Source organism: Mobula hypostoma, chromosome 8 (assembly GCF_963921235.1).
Source record: "Mobula hypostoma chromosome 8, sMobHyp1.1, whole genome shotgun sequence".
Classification (NCBI taxonomy): domain Eukaryota; kingdom Metazoa; phylum Chordata; class Chondrichthyes; order Myliobatiformes; family Myliobatidae; genus Mobula; species Mobula hypostoma.
The window spans coordinates 56528915-56551716 of NC_086104.1; the positions used below are offsets into that span (position 1 = coordinate 56528915).

A 22802-nucleotide genomic window follows, 5' to 3' on the forward strand; every position below is an offset into this window, starting at 1 on the left:
TAAAATGTTCTTTTGCTAAGATTGACCTTGTTATATGGACCATACAGTCTATTGCTTGTGCTGTTAGTAATTGCAGTATTTTTGCCAGATGTGTCTATGAAAAGCTTGGAATAATACTCTTTTTGCTCAATTGATAGCCATCTCATTAGAAGCCATTTTAGCTCACCTGGTGTTGATTTATTGCACCACAGTAGAATAATTTCACTTAGATTACTTGGGTTGTTCAATACCTGTTTTCTTTCTTGCTGCCTTTCTTCAGCTAAATAAGTGTTAAAGAAATATTGTGGTTCAATTAAAATGTGTAAATGTGACTTGTGGAAAGTGGCGTGTATGTCTGCATTGATCCTGGAGGCATAAGGCCCACCCAAGATTGATCTCTGGCCTTGTTTATGTCATAGAGTCAGGCTGCAGTTGTCTGTTGGGTATCCCCAGATATCTTGCTGGAAGAAAGTATTCCTTATCATCAATTCAGTGATCCAGTACTTAATTCAAAGTACAAAAAGGTATGAATGAAGGCAATCGGAGGCAGGGTAATGAGGTTCTAGGGGCTGAAAATTGTTTTCATATCAAGGGAATAGGAGCATCAGTTTTGCATTTGATTAAGACTTTTTCTTGAAAGAGCATTTTGGTGGTGATCTAAATGCTCTTTTTAAGGACTCTAGTCAGGCTGGTGGAGATTTTTTTATTTGTTCAGAGAAACACTAATTTTGTGAAATGCCTGCAATTGCACCCTGTGAAAGAGGATAGTATCGTTTAAATTTATAATGAGGAAGTTTAACACATAATAGAAGACCAGAATTACTTTTTCTGTGAGGAAGTACTTTTACTTGAAGTTGAGAAATGCTGGTAACTAACTAGATTCATGGAGTTACACAGGATAGGAACCCTCCCCCATCCCATCCCAACTTGTCTGTGGAAGGGAAAGTTGGGAGAACATGCACCAGTCCTCATTGGGGGTGGGGCAGGAAGGCAGGGGACAGTAGTGGGAAGGGTGATGAGCAGCTTCAAGTTCCTAGCTGTCAACATCTGAGAAGATCTGCTGTACACATGCCTTACTGTATAAGTCAACAAAGGTTCCAGCAAATTTCTGCAGATGTACTGTGGAGAGCATTCTGACTGGTTGCATCACCGAATGGTATGGGCTGCAATGCACAGAATCACAAGAAGCTGCACAGGTCTATTTATTTATTGAGTGATTAAAATAGAGCATGGAATAGGCCCTTCCAGCCCTTCGAGCTGCACTGCCCAGCAACCCTCGATTTAACCCTAGTTTAATGACAGGGCAATTTACAAGCTGAATTAACCTACCAACCTAGCTACAGGGACACAGTTGAGAGCATCCTGACTGGCTGCATCACTGCCTGGTATGGGAACTGTACTTTCCTTAATCTCAGGATTCTGCAGAGAGTGGTGTGGACAGCCCAGTGCATCTGTAGTTGTGACCTTCCCATGAATCAGGACACTTACAAGGACAGGTGTGTAAAAAGGGCCCGTGGGATCACTGGGGACCCAAGTCATCCCAACTACAATCTATTCCAGCTGCTACCATCCAGGAAGCAGTACCACAGCATGAAAGCCAGGATCAACAGGCTCTGGGACAGCTTCTTCCACCAGGCCATCAGACTGATGAACTCATGCTGATTTGAGTGTACTCTATATTACATTGACTGTTCTATTTATTATAAATTACTATGATTGCACCTCACACAATTAGATGGAGATGTAACATAAATATTTTTACTCATGTATGTGAAGGATTTAAGAAATAAAGTCAATTCAATTTAATTGAACTTGTACATCTTAGGACTGTGGGAGGAAACCAGAGCATCTGAAGGAAACCCAGTCGGTCACAGGGAGAATGTACAAATTCCTTACAGACAACGGCGGGAAATGAATCCGGGTTGCTGGCACGAAAATTGTTGTGCTAACCAGTATCCCAATGTGCTTGTGGACTCAGCCAGCTCTTGCAAGGGCACTGGCCTCCCACCATTCAGGATATCTTGAAACGGAAAGGCCTCAAGAAGGTAGCATCATCATTTAGGACCCTCACCATCCAGTATGTACTCTTCTCATTAGTACCATCAGGGAGGACGTATGGGAGCCTGAGGACGCACACTCAATGTTTTAGGATCAGTTTCTTCTCCTCTGCAGTCAGATTTTTGAATGGTACATAAACACTACCTCGCTATTTTGCACTTTTTTTGTTTGTTAATTTTTATATATTTCTTTTGTAACTTAATAGTAAATTCCATAGACTACCATACTCCATGTACTTTCATAGTACTACCATAAAATAAAATATTTTACAAAATAGGCAGTGATAATAAATCTGATTCTGATTCTGTGCCAATCAACATGCACGTCCATACTAATCCCATTTGCCTGTGTTTAGCCCACATCCCTCTGACCCCCCTCAGTTTTCCAAACACAATCAGACCCCCCTCAACTTGGCAGCCAAATTTATACACCAACTCCTGCAGTTAACCATTCATCCTTGAGACCATAAATTCATAATACCATTTGGTCTTTTCCCCATAACCTTTGATGCCGTTACTAATCAAGAACCTATCAGCCTCCGCTTTAAATATACCCAATGACTTGGCCTCCACAACAATGTGTGGTAATGAATTCCACAGGTTTACCATCCTCCACAGTTTCTCTGGATAAAGAAATTCCTCATCTCTTTTCTAAAAGGGCGTCCTTGTATTCTGAGGCTCTGCCCTTTATACTTGTCCACTATAGGAAACATACTCTCCACATCAGGATAAGAATCAGATTTAATATCACCGGCATATGTCATGAAATCTGTTAGCGGCAACAGTACAATTTAATTCATGATAACATGGAAAGAAAAAAATGAGTTAGGTACCATACTTTATATATACATAAAATGGCTAAATTTTAAAAAGTGCAAAACAGAAATAATATAAAAACAAAGAAGTGAGGTAGTGTTCATGGGTTCAATGTCATTTTAGTCATTTTAGAAATCGGATGGCAGAGGGAAAGAAGCTGTTCCTGAATTGCTAAGTGCATGCCTTCAGGCTTCTGCACCTCCTACCTGATGGAAACAATAAGAAGAGGGCATGTCCTGGGTGATGGGCGTCCTTTATAATGGACGCCACCTTTCTGAGGCACTGCTCCTTGAAGATACTATAGAGGCTAGTACCCAAGGTGGAGCTGACTAATTTTACAAAATACTGTAGCTTCTTTTGGTTCTGTGCATACGAAACAGTGATGCAGCCGGTCAGAATGCTCTCCACTGTACATCTATAGAGGTTTCCAAATATTTTAGGTGACAAACCAAATCTCCTCAAACTTCTAAGGAAGTATAGCCGCTGTCTTGCCTTCTTTATAGGTGCATCGGTATGTTGGGACCAGATTAGATCCTCAGAGATCTTGAGACCCAGGAACTTAAAATTGTTCACTCTCTCCACTTCTGATCCCTCTGAGGATTGGTTTGTGTTCCCTTGTCTTAGCTTTCCTGAAGTCCAAAATCAGCTCTTTCATCTTACTCACGTTGAGTACAAGATTGTTGCTGCGACACCACTCAACTAGTTGGTATATCTCGCTCCTATATGTCCTGTCATCTCCCTGTAAGATTCTGCCAACAATGGTTGAATCATCAACAAAGTTATAGATGTCATTTGAGCTATGCCTAGCTACACAGTCGTGGGTATATAGAGAGTAGAGCAGTGGGCTAAGCACACATCCCCGAGGTGCGCTAGTGTTGATCGTCAGTGAGGAGCAGTTCTTATTACCAATATGCAAAAATTATGGTCATCTGGTTAGGAGTCGAGGATCCAAATGCAGAGGGAGGTACAGAGGCCCAGGTCCTGTAGCTTGTCGATTAGGACTATGGAATGATGGTGTTAAATGCTGAGCTATAGTTAACAACCAGCATCCTGACATAGGTGTTTGTATTGGCCAAGTGATTTAAGATCGTGTGAAGAGCCATTGAGATTGCATCTGCCATAGACTGATTGTGGTGATTGGCAAATTGCAGTGGGTCCAGGTCGTTGCTGAGGCAGGAGTTCGCTCTAGCCATGACTAACCTCTCGAAGCATTTCATCACCGTAGATGTAAGTGCGACCGGGTGATAGTCATTAAGGCAGCTTACGCTACTCTTTTTAGGCACTGGTATAATTGTTGCCCGTTTGAAGCAGATGGGAACTTCTGGCCATAGCAGTGAGAGATTGAAAATGCCTTTAAATACTCCTGCTAGTTGCTTGGCACAAGTTTTCAGAGCCTTATCATATGTACTCCATCGGGGCCTGCAGCCTTGTGAGCATTCATCCTTCTGAAAGACAACCTGACATCGGTCACCAAGACAAGGTCACCAGGTGCAGCAGGAATCTTTACAGCTGTAGTGATATTCTCCCTTTCAAAGCGGGCAAAGAAGGCATTAAGCTTGTTTGGCAGTGATGTATTGCTTCCATTCATGCATTGGGTTTCACTTTGTAGGAAGTAATGTCTTGCACAGCCTGCCAGAGTTGACATGCATCCGATGTCACTTTGCTTGGAATTGTTTTTTCACTCTTTTATAATAGCCCTCTCCAAGTCATAGCTGGTTTTCTTGTACAGACCTGGGTCACCAGAGTTAAATGCCACAGATCTAGCCCTCAGCAGATGACAAACCTGGTTCATCCACGGCTTTTGGTTTGGGACTGTTCAGCAAGTTTTCGTAGGCACACACTCATCCACACAGGTTTTAATGAAGTCGGTGACAAATGTGGTATACTCATCCGGATTTGAAGATGAAGCCCTGAATACAGTCCAGTCCACCAATTCAAAACAGTCCTGTAAGTGCTCCTCTGCTTCCTTTATCCATACCTTCTTGGTCCTCACTGCCGGTGCTGCAATCTTCAGTCTCTGCCGATACGCAGAGAAAGTACAGCCAGATGATCATCCACTCTACCATATTCGATAGGTTTCAATGAGATTCTCTCTCCTCACCACCACTCCCCCACCCCCGGCATTCTGAACACCAGTGAGTACAGGACCAGAACCATCAAACACTCAGAATCAGAATCAGGATTATTACATACTTTATACTTTATTGTCGCCAAACAATTGATACTAGAACGTACAATCATCAGAGCGATATTTGATTCTGCGCTTCGCATTCCCTGGAGAACAAATCGATAGTAAATATAAAAAAGTTATAAATCATAAATAGAAAATAGAAAAGGGAAAGTAAGGTAGTGCAAAAAAACCGAGAGGCAGGTCCGGATATTTGGAGGGTACGGCCCAGATCCGGGTCAGGATCCGTTCAGCAGTCTTATCACAATTGGAAGGGAGCTGTTCCCAAATCTGGCCATACGAGTCTACAAACTCCTGAGCCTTCTCCTGGAGGGAAGAGGGACAAAAAGTGTGTTGGCTGTGACATTATCACTGGCATGTGACATGACAGTTGTTAACTTAGCAGCAACATTTCAATGCAATACATAATCTAGCGCAGAGAGAAAAAGAAATAATAAACAAGTAAATCAATTATGTATATTGAATGGATTAAAAACATGTAAGAACTGAAATACTGTATATTTAAAAAATAAAGAGTGAGGTAGTGTCTGAAGATTCAATATCCATTTAGGAATCAGATGGCAGAGGGGAAGAAGCTGCTCCTGGATCTCTGAGTGTGTGCCTTCAGGCTTCTGTATCTCCTACCTGATGGTAACTGTGAGAAAAGGGCATAATCTGGGTGCTGGAGGTCCTTAATAATGGAAGCTGCCTTTCTGAGATACCGCTCCCTGAAGATGTCCTGAGTACTTTGTAGGCTAGTACCCAAGATGGAGCTGACTAGATTTATATAACCTTCTGCAGCTTCTTTTGGTCCTGTGCAGTAGCCCCTCTATACCAGACAGTGATGCAGCCTGTCAGAATGCTCTCCGCGGTATTAGAAGTCTTTGAGTGTATTTGTTGACGTGCCAAATCTCTTCAAACTCCTAATGAAGTATAGTCACTAAGGGACAGAAAACACTGGTAGGAGTTGTGTACAGGCCACCTAACAGTAGTAGTGAGGTTGGGGATGGCATTAAACCGGAAATTAGAAATGCGTGCAATAAAGGAACAGCAGTTATAATGGGTGACTTCAATCTACATATAGATTGGGTGAACCAAATTGCTGGGGAAGAGGATTTCTTGGAATGTATGCGGGATGGTTTTTTGAACCAACATGACGAGGAACCAACTAGAGAGTAGGCCATTCTAGACTGGCTGTTGAGCAATGAGGAAGGGTTAATTAACAATCTTGTCGTGAGAGGGCCCTTGGGTAAGAGTGACCATAATATGGTGGAATTCTTCATTAAGATGGAGAGTGACATAGTTAATTCAGAAACAAAGGTTCTGAACTTAAAGAAGGGTAACTTTGAAGGTATGAGATGTGAATTAGCTAAGGTAGACTGACCAATGATACTTAAAGGGTTGACGGTGGATATGCAATGGCAAGCATTTAAAGATCGCATGGATGAACTACAACAATTGTTCATCCCAGTTTGGCAAAAGAATAAATCAGGGAAGGTAGTACATCCTTGGCTGACAAGGGAAATTAGGGATAGTATCAATTCCAAAGAAGAAGCATACAAATTGGCCAGAAAAAGCAGCTCACCTGAGTACTGGGAGAAATTCAGAGTCCAGCAGAGGAGGACAAAGGGCTTAATTAGGAAAGGGAAAAAAGATTATGAGAGAAAACTGACAGGGAACATAAAAACTGACTGTAAAAGCTTTTATAGATATGTGAAAAGAAAAAGATTGGTTAAGACAAATGTGGGTCCCCTACAGACGGACACAGGTGAATTGATTATGGGGAGCGAGGACATGGCAGACCAATTGAATAACTACTTTGGTTCTGTCTTCACTAAGGAGGACATAAATAATCTTCTGGAAATAGTAGGTGACAGAGGGTCTAGTGAGATGGAGGAACTGAGGGAAATACATGTTAGTAGGGAAGTGGTGTTAGGTAAATTGAAGGGATTAAAGACAGATAAATCCCCAGGGCCAGATGGTTTGCATCCCAGAGTGCTTAAGGAGGTAGCCCAAGAAATAGTGGATGCATTAGTGATAATTTTTCAAAACTCTTTAGATTCTGGACTAGTTCCTGAGGATTGGAGGGTGGCTAATGTAACCCCGCTTTTTAAAAAAGGAGGGAGAGAGAAACCGGGGAATTATAGACCGGGTAGCCTAACATCGGTGGTGGGGAAAATGCTAGAGACAGTTATTAAAGATGTGATAACAGCACATTTGGAAAGCGGTGAAATCATCGGACAAAGTCAGCGTGGATTTGTGAAAGGAAAATCATGTCTGACGGATCTCCTAGAATTTTTTGAGGATGTAACTAGTAGATTGGATAGGGGAGAACCAGTGGATGTGGTATATTTGGATTTTCAAAAGGCTTTTGACAAGGTCCCACACAGGAGATTAGTGTGCAAACTTAAAGCACATGGTATTGGGGGTATGGTATTGATGTGGATAGAGAATTGGTTCGCAGACAGGAAGCAAAGAGTGGGAATAAACAGGACCTTTTCAGAATGGCAGGCAGTGACTAGTGGGGTACTGCAAGACTCAGTGCTGGGACCCCAGTTGTTTACAATATATATTAATGACTTAGACGAGGGAATTAAATGCAGCATCTCCAAGTTTGTGGATGACACAAAGCTGGGCGGCAGTGTTAGCTGTGAGGAGGATGCTAAGAGGATGCAGGGTGACTTGGATAGGTTAGGTGAGTGGGCAAATTCATGGCAGATGCAATTTAATGTGGATAAATGTGAGGTTATCCACTTTGGTGGCAAAAACAGGAAAACAGATTATTATCTGAATGGTGACCGATTAGGAAAAGGGGAGGTGCAACGAGACCTGGGTGTCATTATACACCAGTCATTGAAAGTGGGCATGCAGGTACAGCAGGTGGTGAAAAAGGTGAATGGTATGCTGGCATTCATAGCAAGAGGATTCGAGTACAGGAGCAGGAAGGTACTACTGCAGTTGTACAAGGCCTTGGTGAGACCACACCTGGAGTATTGTGTGCAGTTTTGGTCCCCTAATCTGAGGAAAGATATTCTTGCCATAAAGAGAGTACAAAGAAGGTTCACCAGATTGATTCCTGGGATGACAGGACTTTCATATGATGAAAGACTGGATTGACTAGGCTTATACTGGTTGGAATTTAGAAGATTGAGGGGGGATCTTATTGAAACATATAAAATCCTAAAGGGATTGGACAGGCTAGATGCAGGAAGATTGTTCCCGATGTTGGGGAAGTCTAGAACGAGGGGTCACAGCTTGAGGATAAAGGGGAAGCCTTTTAGGACTGAGATTAGGAAAAACTTCTTCGCACAGAGAGTGGTGAATCTGTGGAATTCTCTGCCACAGGAAACAGTTGAGGCCAGTTCATTGGCTATATTTAAGAGGGAGTTAGATATGGCCCTTGTGGCTAAAGGGATCAAGGGGTATGGAGAGAAGGCTGGTACAGTGTTCTGAGTTGGATGATCAGCCATGATCGTACTGAATGGCGGTGCAGGCTCAAAGGGCCGAATGGCCTACTCCTGCACCTATTTTCTATGTTTCTATGCCTTGCCTTCTTTATAACTACATTGATGTGTTGGGATGAGGTTAAATCCTCAGAGATCTTGACACCCAGGAATCTGAAACTGCTCACTCTCTCCACATCTGATACCTCTATGAGAAATCCTTCGTTTTGTCCTTCCTGAAGCCCACAGTCAACTCTTTCATCTTACTGACGTTGAGTGCAAGGTTGTTGCTGCGACAGCAGTCTACTAGTTGGTATATCTCGCTCCTGTACACCCTCTCATCTCCACCAGAGATTCCACCAACAATGGTTGTATCGTCAGCAGATTTATAGATGGTATTTGAGCTATGCCTAGCCCAGACATCCCACCCTGCAAAAACGCATTTCAGGGAGGTAGCTCCATGAATTTGCGGTAGACTTCCAGGAGAGGTGGGATGTCTGCAGTAGAGTAGCTCCTTAGCAGTCAGCCAGCTAGTTTAAATAACGTTAGCTATGCTAATGAATGAATGACACCTGCTAAACTCACCTCAACATGTCTTTTACAGTCTTAACCCACCACGGGCAATAGAAAAGTCACTGTTGCAAACAGTGCAGCGAGCAACACCTTCATTATTTTTGACCCCTATTAGGCAGGCGTACATTTTAGTGTAGTCTGGGGTGATGTATGTTTTATATTTTTTTGGAACACTCTGCCATGGCGCGCTCTGTCTCTCTCTCACTCGCGCTTGCTTTCTCTCTTGTTTTCTGTCTTGTTCTCTCACTCTGCCTCTCTCGCACTCTTGCTTTCTCGCGCATGCGTGCTCTCTCGCTCTCACGCGAGCGCACTCTCTCGTCGCTCTCGCGCTCTCTTTTGCTTTCTCTCGCTCGCTCTCAAAAAAATTGATTTCCGTGATATTGTATATAATTTGCGGGCATCAGGGAGCCACTATTCATATGCGAGAGACTCCGGGAGAGATGGGATGTCTGAGGCTCTCTCTCATGCTCTCACTTGCTTTCTCTCTCGCTCTCTCTCTCTTGTGCTCTTGCTTACTTCCTCTCTCGCTTACGTGCTCTAACTCTCGTGCATGCTTTCTCTCGTGGTCGCTCTCGCGCTCTCTCTTGCTTTCGCTCGCTCTCAAAAAAATTGATTTCTGTGATATTGTATATAATTTGTGGGCATCAGGGAGCCACTATTAATATGCAGGAGACTCCTGGAATTTCCGGGAAAGATGGGATGTCTGTGAAGAGAGTGTGTGGAATCCTTCATGATGTTACTGGCCCTTTACCAGCATCTTTCTCTATATATGTCCTTGATGCCGAGGAGGCATGTAAGGTGCTGAAAGAGTGCTGTGCTGTCATTAGGAGCTGTCTTTCACAGAAGGCATTGAACACAGGCCTTGTTTGTTTGCTCAGTTAGATTTTTAAAACATCTTTTTTATGTATCTATTAACTATTATAGGCTGTTTGTAACGAAATATTTCTTTGGTGCAAAGCTGGCAATTTAATTCATCTCCAGTTTATTTATGTTGGGTACCAGGAAAAATAATTTATAATCAAGTTTACACCTTTAAAAATTCATAATGGCAAGTAGAATATTAATGATGAAGGATGGAATCCTTTCCAAATCGGTCTGTAGAAAGGCTTTTCTGCTCTGGAAATATGTCACAATTGTGAGCCAGCCTGACAAGAACATGTTCTGTTGCACAAGCGTTTTCCATTTCCCCTCATTGGTCACCCTGTAATTTCCTTAGTGACTCTTAGATAGTGAATGATCCATTCTTAAAATATTCCATCTTACTGGCAGTCATTTTCATTAGACCTCAGCAGTTTTAATGCGGACTTGCAACCTGCTGAGTCTCCTGTAGTTTAAGAACCAGAGGGATTAGTTAGTATGGGTTTCGTGAAATGTGGAAAAAAATCTTAAGTAGTATATCCAATTAATCCCTATTTAGGGATATTTTTGTGTCAGGCCTGTACCCATAAGAAATTGAATGGAAGCTGGCCAGAACTAATTTTGTGTGGAACAGCTATAATACTGGGATAGGAGATTAAAATCCAATTGCTCTAATCTGAATTTCAGTTCAGTTCTCAAATGTAAAAGGACACCGCTATTCCATTTCTTGGAGGTGGTTGGGGGGGTGTATTTATACTGTGTAAATCAATAACATATTCAGTCTTCCAAACATAATTGTTTTATTCTTAAGAATCATGCCATCCTATGTGAGTAAATTTGTGGAAATAGAATGATCTGTTTAAAAGCAAAGGTTAAGTTTGTCGAGAACATACAAAGGTTTATTTCTTGGGAAGTAAATGGATCTTAGTTTTGAAAATGTTTTCTTAATATTATCATTACTTGATGTTCTGCCAGCCATATTTGCACTGTTTCACTTTGCAGAGTCTCAAAAATTAGTGTCTAAAACATTACTTTGATCTTAAAAGGCTATTTTAGGGGTTAAGAATGTATCGATTTTCATTGATTGTTATTGCAGTGCAGAGGAAGACGTGCAATCCTTTTAGATGATTCCCCAAGTTCCACGGGCTGACATTTGCAATAATGTTATATTTTATACAGCATGCAATTGAAAAGGCATTCTTTCTTCCTTCCCATGTGTTGGAAATCTGATACGTTTCACTTAGGTGAGGCACTTAAACAAGAGATTAGAATTCCACCAGTTTTGTTTAAGGAGGGACTATTGTAGGAAGTTCCTTATTGTTTGTGTTTGTAGCAAAATGCACGTTTGTTTCTGTTAAAATCAGGAAATCTGTAGGTTTCGTTTGCCATACTGTGTGCACAGAAGGACAATTTTCAACAATGACTTGTACTTTTTAACTGATATATACCTTGTGTAAACCCCTCTATTTTTCTATAGCAAGTGGTACATTCCCACTCCACGCTACCCTTATGTTAATGGTGACATCATTCAAACGGTGACTGCCTATTGATTAAATTAAACTGCCGGCTGGAGTAATGTGAAGGTGTGCTTGTGGCTTCAAGAAAAGAAGGAAGGATAGGAAAGAGCTTCTGTGCAGTGGGTGTGCCCTTCAGTCATTCACTTCCTTTGAAATTCAGAGCCGCTGTTTAAACTAATGTGGAGCCTAGTGGAGTGAAGACAGACAATCAAAGGAACAACATGCTGCTTATCTATGGCTGATGTCGATTTATACCAGTCAACCTGTGCGGCTAGGGCTCGCCGTATATTTAAAAAGCTGCTTGCTGGTTTGTTACAGAAACGGTGGTCAGTCAGCCTTTCCATAAAGCGTTGTGGTTGGCTGAGTGTATAGAATTACTTTCGTCCTTTTTAAACTGCATTTCACCTGAATCTATTACTATCAAATGGAAATACAGAGGGTATCCAGCATGTCAGGACCATTATCTGTGGGCTTCTCTGTTCAGATGCCTTACAATTATAATCAGCTGGAAGGAAGATTCAAACAACTCCAAGGTAAGAGTATTGCTAAGTATCTTGTAAACTCTCACTAGCAGGTGTAATAAGGGTGCCAATAATATTTTAACCAGTTATATTTCATCTAAAAAGTAATACATTTTTCTAAAACAACTGCTGCCAGGTGCAAAAATTAAGGTATGCAATAGGTTCCATTTAAAAACCAAAAATAAAAATGAGTAGCTTCTGGTGTTAGACTGATCAGCTAACGTTATTAAACCTCCCTTGATATAAGTGTGCTAACAGGACAATTTGGTAGCTGTTCTGCTGAGAACAATAGAAGAGAAGAGGGAGTGGTCCCTTTTTTATTTGATCTCTTGAGTAATTCCTAAATTTTGCTTTCCCAGTTAATCTTGCAGGAATTTGGCTCTCTGCTTCAGACTGTGAAAGGGCTCCCTTGTTCTTTAGCAACCCTTTGAAATATTTAGCACTGCTGCATAAATTATAAACAGGAGAGGAATGATGACTGAAGCAGTGATAATTGTGTTCCTCACGATTATTCCTTTGAGCTGGAAATGGCTGAAAGGAGGTTTTTATTTCTCTGCAACACACTCAAAATGCTGGTGGAATGCAGCAGGCCAGACAGCATGTATAAGAAGAAGCACAGTCGACGTTTCGTGCCGAGACACTTCGTCAGGACTTCGTTAGTCCTGATGAAAGGTCTCGGCCTGAAAAGTCAACTATGCTTCTTCCTATGGATGCTGTGTGGCCTGCCGCATTCCACCAGCATTTTGTGTGTGTTGCTTGAATTTCCAGCATCTGCAGATTTCCTTGTGTTTGTGTTTTCATTTCTGTCTTTTTTTTAAAATTTTCTGCACTTTTTTATTATGGAAAATTATTAAACAACATTTTAATGGTTGACTGTTCAGTTGCTTGTGCTAACTGGTAAGCTAATGTTTTATTAGTTCAAAGAAAAACTAAAATTTGTGGGCACCGTCTGTTGGTGCCAGAAGCGTGGCGATACTTGCGGGCTATCCAGCACAATCTTAGCTGATTTGATTTGATGCAAATGACATATCACTGTATGTTTCTAGGTATATGTGCCCAATAAAGCTAATCTTTTAATGCGGACATCATCTGCCCAATTCAAAATGTAAACATGTTGTCAGACCTTTGTGTCTTGGCCGTGAAAGATTATCAAGTAAACCTTGCAGAGGAGGGCAGTCCCTGGTGTTATCTATAATCTCTAGAACGTGGGTGGATCTCGTTGAGAATTTCTGTCCCCTTTGGTTATAGATGAAAAATCATTTAGAGTTCCTATGACTTGTTAATGTCAGTGGCCAAGTATTACCGTACGTTGAGAGCAGTGGCTACAGAGAAGATACTTGAAACTAAGTACTACTAAAGTCTAGAAGGAGATATAGCAAGATGTTTCTAAAGGTGGCACTGAACTTGTACAAGTTAGTAGCATTTATTCTTTCTGTTATTAAATTTATGCTGCCCATAATGGTTTTTTGCAATATTGAACTGTTGCAAAGCTTTCCAAAGAGGACATTTTGTTTAAATGCTGCTCTGTACCAAGACCTATCTGATTTATTTCATGGAGTTGTTTTCAAAACTCCTTAAATAATGACATACATTATCTATAATCTACTCATGCATGCAAACATTGCAGTTAGTGGAACAATGGGAAATGTAACTAATGATAAAAATATTTTAAATGATCAAAGTAATGCATAAGTAGGGTTAAAGATTGCATAAAGCTCCAAAATATATGCAGAGGAGGAGGAAAAGCTTTAGTAATTGGATTATATCCTTGACACTCTTGATCCAGTTGTTGAAGAGGTAATTAGAATGATGGGTTCGGGAGTATGCAATTGACATGAATGAATTACATTTCCAAGTGTATACTGAGATTCAGTGAAAAGCTTTTGTTTGCACAAGTCCAGATAGATATATTCCATGTGTAGGTGCATCAAAGTAGCACAAGAGGAAAAGAAAAACAAAATGCAGCATATTCTGGTGCACAAGATTTGAATTCTATGAAGTAAATGATAGAGAATTGTGTAGCAATGTCAAGACATTAAAAAAAGGAACTGAGTCGCAGATAATGTATATAGATGAATAGATTGTTTGGGAAGATGAGCCCAAGATCTAAATGAGGACAAGCAACTGTAAATTAGTGGAAAGTTGAAGGATAACAAAGATAAAAGCCAGTTAAGTAGCTGTGGTCAAATGGGGGAAAGCATCTTGGGATGTTCAATTTAAAACTAAGAACATTGAGAAAAGTTTTATAAAATCCTTACTTTTGTTTGTAATACATTATTTTTGCTCCCTTCATTTTGGAAGATATGCTGACTTTTTATAGGGCCCGGAGAAGAATAATGAGCATGATCCTCCACAGTCATAGATTGAATAAGGATCTTAGCCATTCTTGAGTTCAGATTAATGAATGATGTATTGACTAAGAGAGAACTGATTTAGTCTTTAAAACAATTTGGGAGGGGGTATAAAGGATATTAATGCAGCCATATTTTAGTTAGGAAGAATCTATCTGTAAATTCAGAAGCTATGTAATGCTAACAGATAGACATAAAAATTGCTGGTGAACGCAGCAGGCCAGGCAGCATCTCTAGGAAGAGGTACAGTCGACGTTTCAGGCCGAGACCCTTCGTCAGGACTAACTGAAGGAAGAGTGAGTAAGGGATTTGAAAGTTGGAGGGGGAGGGGGAGATCCAAAATGATAGGAGAGGACAGGAGGGGGAGGGATGGAGCCAAGAGCTGGACAGGTGATAGGCAAAAGGGATACGAGAGGATCATGGGACAGGAGGTCCAGGAAGAAAGACAAGGAGAGGGGGGACCCAGAGGATGGGCAAGGGGTATATTCAGAGGGACAGAGGGAGAAAGAGGAGAGTGAGGGAAAGAATGTGTGTATAAAAATAAATAACAGATGGGGTACGAGGGGGAGGTGGGGCCTTAGCGGAAGTTAGAGAAGTCGATGTTCATGCCATCAGGTTGGAGGCTACCCAGACGGAATATAAGGTGTTGTTCCTCCAACCTGAGTGTGGCTTCATCTTTACAGTAGAGGAGGCCGTGGATAGACATGTCAGAATGGGAATGGGATGTGGAATTAAACTGTGTGGCCACTGGGAGATCCTGCTTTCTCTGGCGGACAGAGCGTAGGTGTTCAGCAAAGCGGTCTCCCAGTCTGCGTCGGGTCTCGCCAATATATAAAAGGCCACATCGGGAGCACCGGATGCAGTATATCACCCCAGTCGACTCACAGGTGAAGTGTTGCCTCACCTGGAAGGACCCCAAACAGACCCCAAAAATTGTCATGTGGGAGTAAGTGCAGCAAAGTGTTACAAAAACTTGATGGGATTTTTTTTTCTTCCGTCCTGAAATTATTATTATTTAGGGTAGATTTAAAGATTAAGACTATGTAATAATTGAGATTGGGTTGAACCATTGTCAAGTTAAATCAGATTTATCGTCTTATGCACAGTAAGGTACGGTGCAATGAAAAGTGCAGCAGAATGGCAGGCATGTGGATTTAGACAACACACAGAGCACAAGTTATACATAAATCATATAACAGTGAAGAAATAAAGACTGTAAAAGGGAATCTCAATCAGAGTGCCTGAGCTGATCTGTGAGGTGCCATTACTGAGGTAGCATTGGGATTGTGCAGGTTGATTCACAAACCTGATGGTTGTAGCAAAATAAAATGCATTGATTAAGCTGTAGTTTTGAAGAGATTGCTGAGATGAGAGAGGGAATTAGCTATAACAAATATTTTGAGAAATGAGCTTTCTTAACATCAAGGCAACACAATTTCTGAGATCTGATCAGAATTGTTCAATATTCATGAATTTTGATAAAAAAAATAAGTTGCTTTATTTTCATACTCATTGTCTCCCTGAAAAGCATAAAGAAAGAAATTAGGATAATTTTTTTTCTGCATAGATCTTTCAGGGCATTAAGTTCCCTGGTAGTAAAATTTGTAACAGCTTTTGAAAGGAAATTTAATGAGTTCATTTTCAATTTTAAAAAAATTAGATGGATGAAGGATACTGCGGGGCAATATCCTTGAACTCCTGAATAGAAAGTTGTTGTACATCAAATAACATTTTTTTGATGGATTAATTTTGATCTTATGGCCCAACCTAGTGCTCTCTGGGACTGATGTACTTATCATATGCACTTCCCCTTTTTCCTTCAGTCCTTCTCTCTTTTCTATGACCTTAATTTTTGTTTACTTATCTCACTGGTTGTCATGTTCTTACTTGCACACACATCTCTCTAAAGTAAATTACAAAAAGAAGTGATATACTTCACACCTTCATGGCATCCAAAAGTGCTTCACAATCAAACATTCCTTTTGCGTTTAGTCATTAGGAAGATCAAGTAATTTGCACATTTCAAAATCTGTCAGACAATGAGATATTGGTTGAGTGAGACAAAAATACTGAGAGAATTCCTTTTGTCTGTACGAAGGAAATCTTTCATGTGTATTTATGCCTGACCAGGACCCACTGTGATGTGTTTATTTTAGCTACAATGCTGATTATGCAGGACTTCCTCAGTAAGATGTTGTTTGGAGAAGATGTATCTTTTGCTTCTAAATAATCTTCAGGGGCAGCACGTTGTAGTTGGAGTAAGTGGAATGCTGTTACAGTGCCAGCCAGCAATCCAGGTTCATTTCTGTCACTGTCTGTATACAGTGTATACACTCACCACCCTGACTGCATGGGTTTCCTGCCGCATTCCAAAGATGTATGGGTTAGTAGGTTAATTAGTCACATGGGTGTAATTGGGCTCATGGGCTGGAAGAGCCTGATACTGTGCTGTCTCTCCAAATTAAAAAAAATTAATGGTGTTCTCACTGTGTTAAGCTGAGTTGAAAGCCTACTGTGAGCCTATACATTGTCAAGTTATAAATGCAATGTGCTTCAACTGCATAGCAGAAAACAGAGCAGACAAAACAAAACTATTCAGAAGACTTGAACCAAGAAAAAGATGATTTAATTTCCATTTCAAGAAAATACTGCAGATATTTTACCCAGGAAGAGTTAAACATTTCTTCTAATTTCTTAAAATATACATTGAGCTCATGTAAGCTATCGGCCTTGTCAAAGTCTGTGCATCCTTGTAGCCTGCTGCATTTGAACTGTTTTGAATAATTAGTTGTCCTTTGGCCACTCAGGTGGTTGTTGGATTTAAGTTTTGTTTGCAGAGAGTGGGTATATTTACTATGTATTTTAATTAGTAGAGTTGGTGCCGTGTAAGCAATGCTTTTTCTCTCTCCTCCTGCTGCAACTGGCCTGTACCCTTATCTTCTTCTGCCTATCACCTACACAGTCTTCCAGCTTGTTTCCCTCCCTACCTTCCCCAATTCCAAGCTTCACTGGGCTTTTCTATCAGATTCTATCATCTTCAGCTTTTCATCATTTCCGCCTCTCACATCCAGCTACAATAGAAGTCAGAAGTTTACATACACCTTAGCCAAATACATTTAAACTCAGTTTTTCACAATTCCTGACATTTAATCCTAGAAAACATTCCATGTCTTAGGTCAGCTAGGATCACTACTTTATTTTAAGAATGTGAAATGTCAGAATGATAGTAGAGAGAATGATTTATTTCAGCTTTTATTTCTTTCATCACATTCCCAGTGGGTCAGAAGTTTACAAACACTTTGTTAGTATTTGGTAGCATTGTCTTTAAATTGTTTAGCTTGGGTCAAACATTTTGGGTAGCCTTCCACAAGCTTCTCACAGTAAGTTGCTGGAATTTTGTTCCATTCCTCCAGACAGAACTGGTGTAACTGAGTCAGGTTTGTAGGCCTCCTTGTTCGCACACGCTTTTTCAATTCTGCCCACAAATTTTGTATCAGATTGAGGTTAGGGCTTTGTGATGGCCACTCCAATACTTTGACTTTGTTGTCCTCAAGCAGTTTTGCCACAACTTCGGAAGTATGCTTGGGGTCATTGTCCATTTGGAAGACCCATTTGCGACCGAGCTTTAACTTCCTGGCTGATGTCTGGAGATGTTGCTTCAATATATCCACATAATTTTCCTTCCTCATGATGCCATCTATTTTGTGAAGTGCAGCAGCCCCTCCTGCAGCAAAGCACTCCCAGAACATGATGCTGCCACCCCCATGCTTCACGGTTGGGATGGTGTTCTTGGGCTTGCAAGCCTCACCCTTTTTCCTCCAAACATAACGATGGTCATTATGGCCAAACAGTTCAATTTTTGTTTCATCAGACCAGAGGACATTTCTCCAAAAAGTAAGATCTTTGTCCCCATGTGCACTTGCAAACTGTAGTCTGGCCTTTTTATGGCTGTTTTGGAGCAGTAGCTTCTTCCTTGCTGAGTAGCCTTTCAGGTTATGTTGATATAGGATTCGTTTTACTGTGGATATAGATACTTGTCTACCTGTTTCCTCCAGCATCTTTACAAGGTCCTTTGCTGTTCTGGGATTGATTTGCTTTTTTCGCACCAAAGTACGTTCATCTCTAGGAGATAGAATGCGTCTCCTTCCTAAGCGGTATGACGGCTGCGTGGTCCTATGGTGTTGATACTTGTGTACTGTTGTTTGCACAGATGAACGTGGTCCTTCAGGTGTTTGGAAATTGCTCCCAAGGATGGACCAGACTTGTGGAGGTCCACAATTCTTTTTCTGGGGTCTTGGCTGATTAGTGTTTGTAAACTTCTGACCCACTGGAATTGTGATATAGTCAATTAAAAGTGAAATAATCTGTTGTTACGTACCCCGTAACTGGGTTGCCAAACTAGCAGAAATGGATCACTCAGTTGGAGTCTGGAGTACTAGAACTAAGAAAGTTTTATTAAAAAACAAGCAACACAGTAATCGAAAGGATAATAAATGCAACAGTTCAGCGATGATAAACACACATGTGCACAGAATTAAGATAACAGCATCAATCAAGCTCTATCGTTGTCTAGGGGTAAATGACCAAATTTCAAAGTGACTCAAAGTTCAGTCCAGTTTAGTAGTTCAGTTCGCAGTAATCGTTGCCATGGCGATGGACAACGTGGGGGAAGAGAGAGGGAGAACAGGAACAACTGATCATTCAGACACGGCTTCACTCACAGACCGGCGATATGGCTCACAAGCAGCTTTTGGGCAGGTCCTTGGTGATGTCACCTGAGGTCACCGACTGTGACCCCTCCTCCAGATGCGGTCGATCCTCTGCAGTGAACCCGGCACCCAGGCAAGGGCGGACATGCACCGGGTTCCCGCTGATCGTACCTTTCCACCCTGGCTGTTGTCTCGTACTTCCCACCGACTCGTGAGAGGCGTACCGCTTCCAGGGTCTCGTTACCTCGGGTGGCGTGTGTGTCCTGCCTTAGCGAACCTGTCCCTTTTTATCCCCCTGCTGGGGTATCGCCTGTCCATCACTTCAAACAGTTCAGGGTTCAAAGGGGGAGCCGCTCCAGACAGCTCTCTCTCCCATCCCTTCATTACACATCTCCAGACGCTGCTCCATTGTTCCTTATCTCTCCTTCCCCTGAGGGCAGGTGGCAGACCACTTGCTGATGTCACTGATGCTAACCCAGGCCAGCAAACATCTTAAATTTTATGTGTATTCTCGTCACACTGTCAGTAAACAATTATTGGAAAAATTACTGGTGTCATGCACAAAGTGGATGTCCTCAGCGTCTTGCCAAAACTATAGTTTGCTAAAAGGAAATCTGTGGAGTGGTTAAACAATGAGTTTTAATGACTTCAACCTAAGTGTATGTAAACTTCTGACTTCAACTGTATATCATTTCCTCACCTGGATGTACCCATCACCTGCCAGTTCTTGCTCCACCACTTCCCTCTACCCTTATGGCAGCTATCCTCCTTTCTTTCTTTCCAGTCCAGATTAAGGGTCTTGACCCAAAACGTCAACCATTTCCTTCCATAGATGCTGCCTGACCACTGAGTTCCTACAGTGGTGGTTTGTGTTGTCGCAAATTATTAACATTAATCATTGAAGTTAATGTGGGCATGAAAAGCACTGGGATTAATATCTGGATCAGGGGTTCCCAACCTTTTTTAATGCCATGGATCGATACAATTAAACATGTGGTCTGCGGGCCCCAGTTTGGGAATTCCTGATTGAGATGGTCAGAATAAACAAACAGAGGTTAAGCTAAATTTGTGTAAAACTTTGTATTTGAGCACAGTGTGTCAAATGCATCTCTTAAAGGGACACCATTGCATGGAGAAAGTACAAAAAAGTTTTAAAATAATAACAAAACTGAAAAGCTGCTGTGGCTCTTCAAGAAAATCAAGCTTGATGACTGATCAAATTGAGATAAGATTATATAATAAAGAAGCAGAATTAGGCCATTCGGCACATCAACATTGCTCTGCCATTCCAAAATGTCTGACTTAATACCCCCCCCCCTCACTCCCATTCTCCTGCCCTCTCTCCATAATCAGGTTTATTATAACAATGTTGTGAAGTTTGATGTTTTGTGGCAGCAGTGCAGTGTAAAGCTTACAATATGAAATATAACAGTGTAAAGCGGGCAAAAATAGTAAGGTGGTGTTTATGGACAGTTCACGAGTCTGTGGGCGGAGGGGAAGAAGCTGTTCTTAAAATGTTGAGCATATTATTTTCAGGCATCTATACCTCCTCCCTGATGGTAATAATGAGAACAGTGCATGTCCTAAATTGATGTCACCTTTTTGAGGCTCCATCTTCTGAAGGTGTCCTCAGAGGTAGGCAGACTCGTGCCCTGGATGGAGCTGGTTGAGTCTCTGACCCCCTGCAGCTTTTTTTTGATCCTGTGCATTGGTGCCTCCATAGCAGGAGGCAGTGTAACAAATCAGAATGCTCTCCAGGATAGAGTCTTTGTGGTGTACAAACGTACCAAATCTCAAACTCCTAATGGAGAATAGCTGCTAGCATGCCTTCTTCATCCTTACTAATCAAGAACCTGTCAACCTTCACTTTAAGTGTATTCAATGACTTGGGCTCCACAGCTGGCTGTGGCAGTAAATTCCACAGATTCACATTCATGTTAAAGAAGTTCCTCCTGATGTCCTTTTATTCTGAGATTATGCCTACTGGTCGTAGACTCTACCATGAGTGGAAACCTTTTCTCTGTTTTCACTCTTTGCAGGACGTTCAATATTCTGTATGTTTTAATGAGATTTCCCCACCATCCCACCCCCTCATCCTTCCACATTCCTGTGAGTATAGGCCTAGAGCCATCAAATACTTCTCGTACATTTACACTCATTCCTGGGTTCATCCTCAGAAATCTCTGGATCATCTCTAGATATATCCTTAGATATGAGGCTCAAAGCTGCTTGCAGTGCTCCAAAATATGATCTGGCTAATCTTTCTAAAGCCTCAGCATTGCATCTTGGTTTTGGAAAGGAATGCCAACATGGCATTTATATTCCCTACAACTGACTAACCATGCAAATCAACCTCTATGGAATCCTGCACTGGGACTCCCAAGTCCCTTTGTACCTCCAATTTCTGAATTTGTTGCCCATTTAGAAGATAGTCTATGCTTTTATTCCTTTACCAAAGTGCATGACTTTACAATTCCCTACACTGTATTCCACCTACCACTTCTTTGCCCATTCTCCCAATTTGTCGGAGTCCTTCTGCAGATTACCTGCTTCCTCAACCCGACCTGCCCCTTCACCCTATTTTTTTTAATCATCTGAAAACATGGGCACAAAGCCATCAATTCTGTCTTCCAGATTATTAACATAACATGAAATTTGAATGATAGTGGACCAACACTGACAGTGAGGTACCCTTGTTGTTACCAGCAGCCAACCAGTATAGATCCCCTCTCCCCTTCAACCAACTCTTTCCATTCTGCCAGTCAGCTGATCTTCTATCCATGCTAATACCTTTCCTGTAATACCAAGGGATCTTACCTTGTTAAGCATATGTGGCATCTTGTCGAAGGCCTTCTGAAAATCCAGATAAACATCTACTGATACTCCTTTATCTGTCTTGCTTGTTATTGCCTCAAAGAATTCCAAATGATTTGGCAAGTAAAATTTCCCCTTGAGGAAACCATGCTTGACAACTTAGGCCTCCCTCCAAGTAACCTGAACCCTTATGCTTAATAATCGATTCTGAAATCTCACCAACCACTATAGTCAAGCTAAATGGCCTATAATTACTGTCATTTGCCTCCCTCCCTTCTTGAAGAATGGTGAGGCATTTTCAGTTTTCCGGCCCACCAGAACCTTTCCTGCCTCTCGTGATTTTTGAAAGACAGCTAATCATGCCTTCAAAATCTCTTCAGCAAGTCTTTCAGAACCTTGGTGTGTCATCCATCTGGACCAAGTGACTAATCCTCCTTCAGATCTTTCAGTTTCCCAACACTTTCTCCTTAGTAATATCTCTTACACTCAGTTCTGACTCTGGCAAATTTCTGTAATGTTGTTGGTGTCTTCCACAGTGAAAACTGATGTAAGATAATTATTCAGCTCATCTGCCACTTCTGTCTTCTCTCTTCCACCCCAATTACTACTTCACTCACATTTTCTGGTGGTCCAATGTCCACTCCTTGAGGTATCTGAGAAAACTTTTAGTATCCGCTACCTTACCATCATATTTCTTTTCTCCCCTTGTATTGCTTGTTTAGTTGCCTTCTGTTGGTTTTTAAGAAGCTTCTTAATCCTCTAGCTTTCCAAGAGATTTTGGTAAGTTATATGTCTTCCCTTTTGCTTTTATACTGTCTTTGAAAGCCATGGTTGCCTTATCCTCCCTTTAGAAAGCTGTTTCTTTGGGTGAACTGATCCTACACCTTGGGCTCCCAGGAGCTCCAACCATTTCTGCTGCGATGTTATCCCTGCTAGTGTCTCTTCCAATCAACATTGGGCAGTTTTTCCTCACTCCTCTGCAGTTAGCTTTACTCAA

General features: G+C 41.5%; 1 protein-coding gene across 3 annotated transcripts in view; it reads left to right on the forward strand.

The window, feature by feature from the left end:
* Window positions 1-22802, forward strand: part of sptbn1 (spectrin, beta, non-erythrocytic 1) — a 308382-nt gene that overhangs the window by 130231 nt on the left and 155349 nt on the right. The window contains exon 1 of one of the 3 annotated variants that reach the window (XM_063055882.1): window positions 11480-11943. The exons of the other annotated variants lie outside the window; for them this stretch is intronic. Coding sequence (XP_062911952.1) covers window positions 11835-11943 — 109 coding nt within the window. The 5' untranslated portion in view covers window positions 11480-11834. Of the gene's footprint in view, window positions 1-11479; window positions 11944-22802 lie in introns of those variants that run through there. 3 annotated transcript variants of the gene reach the window in all.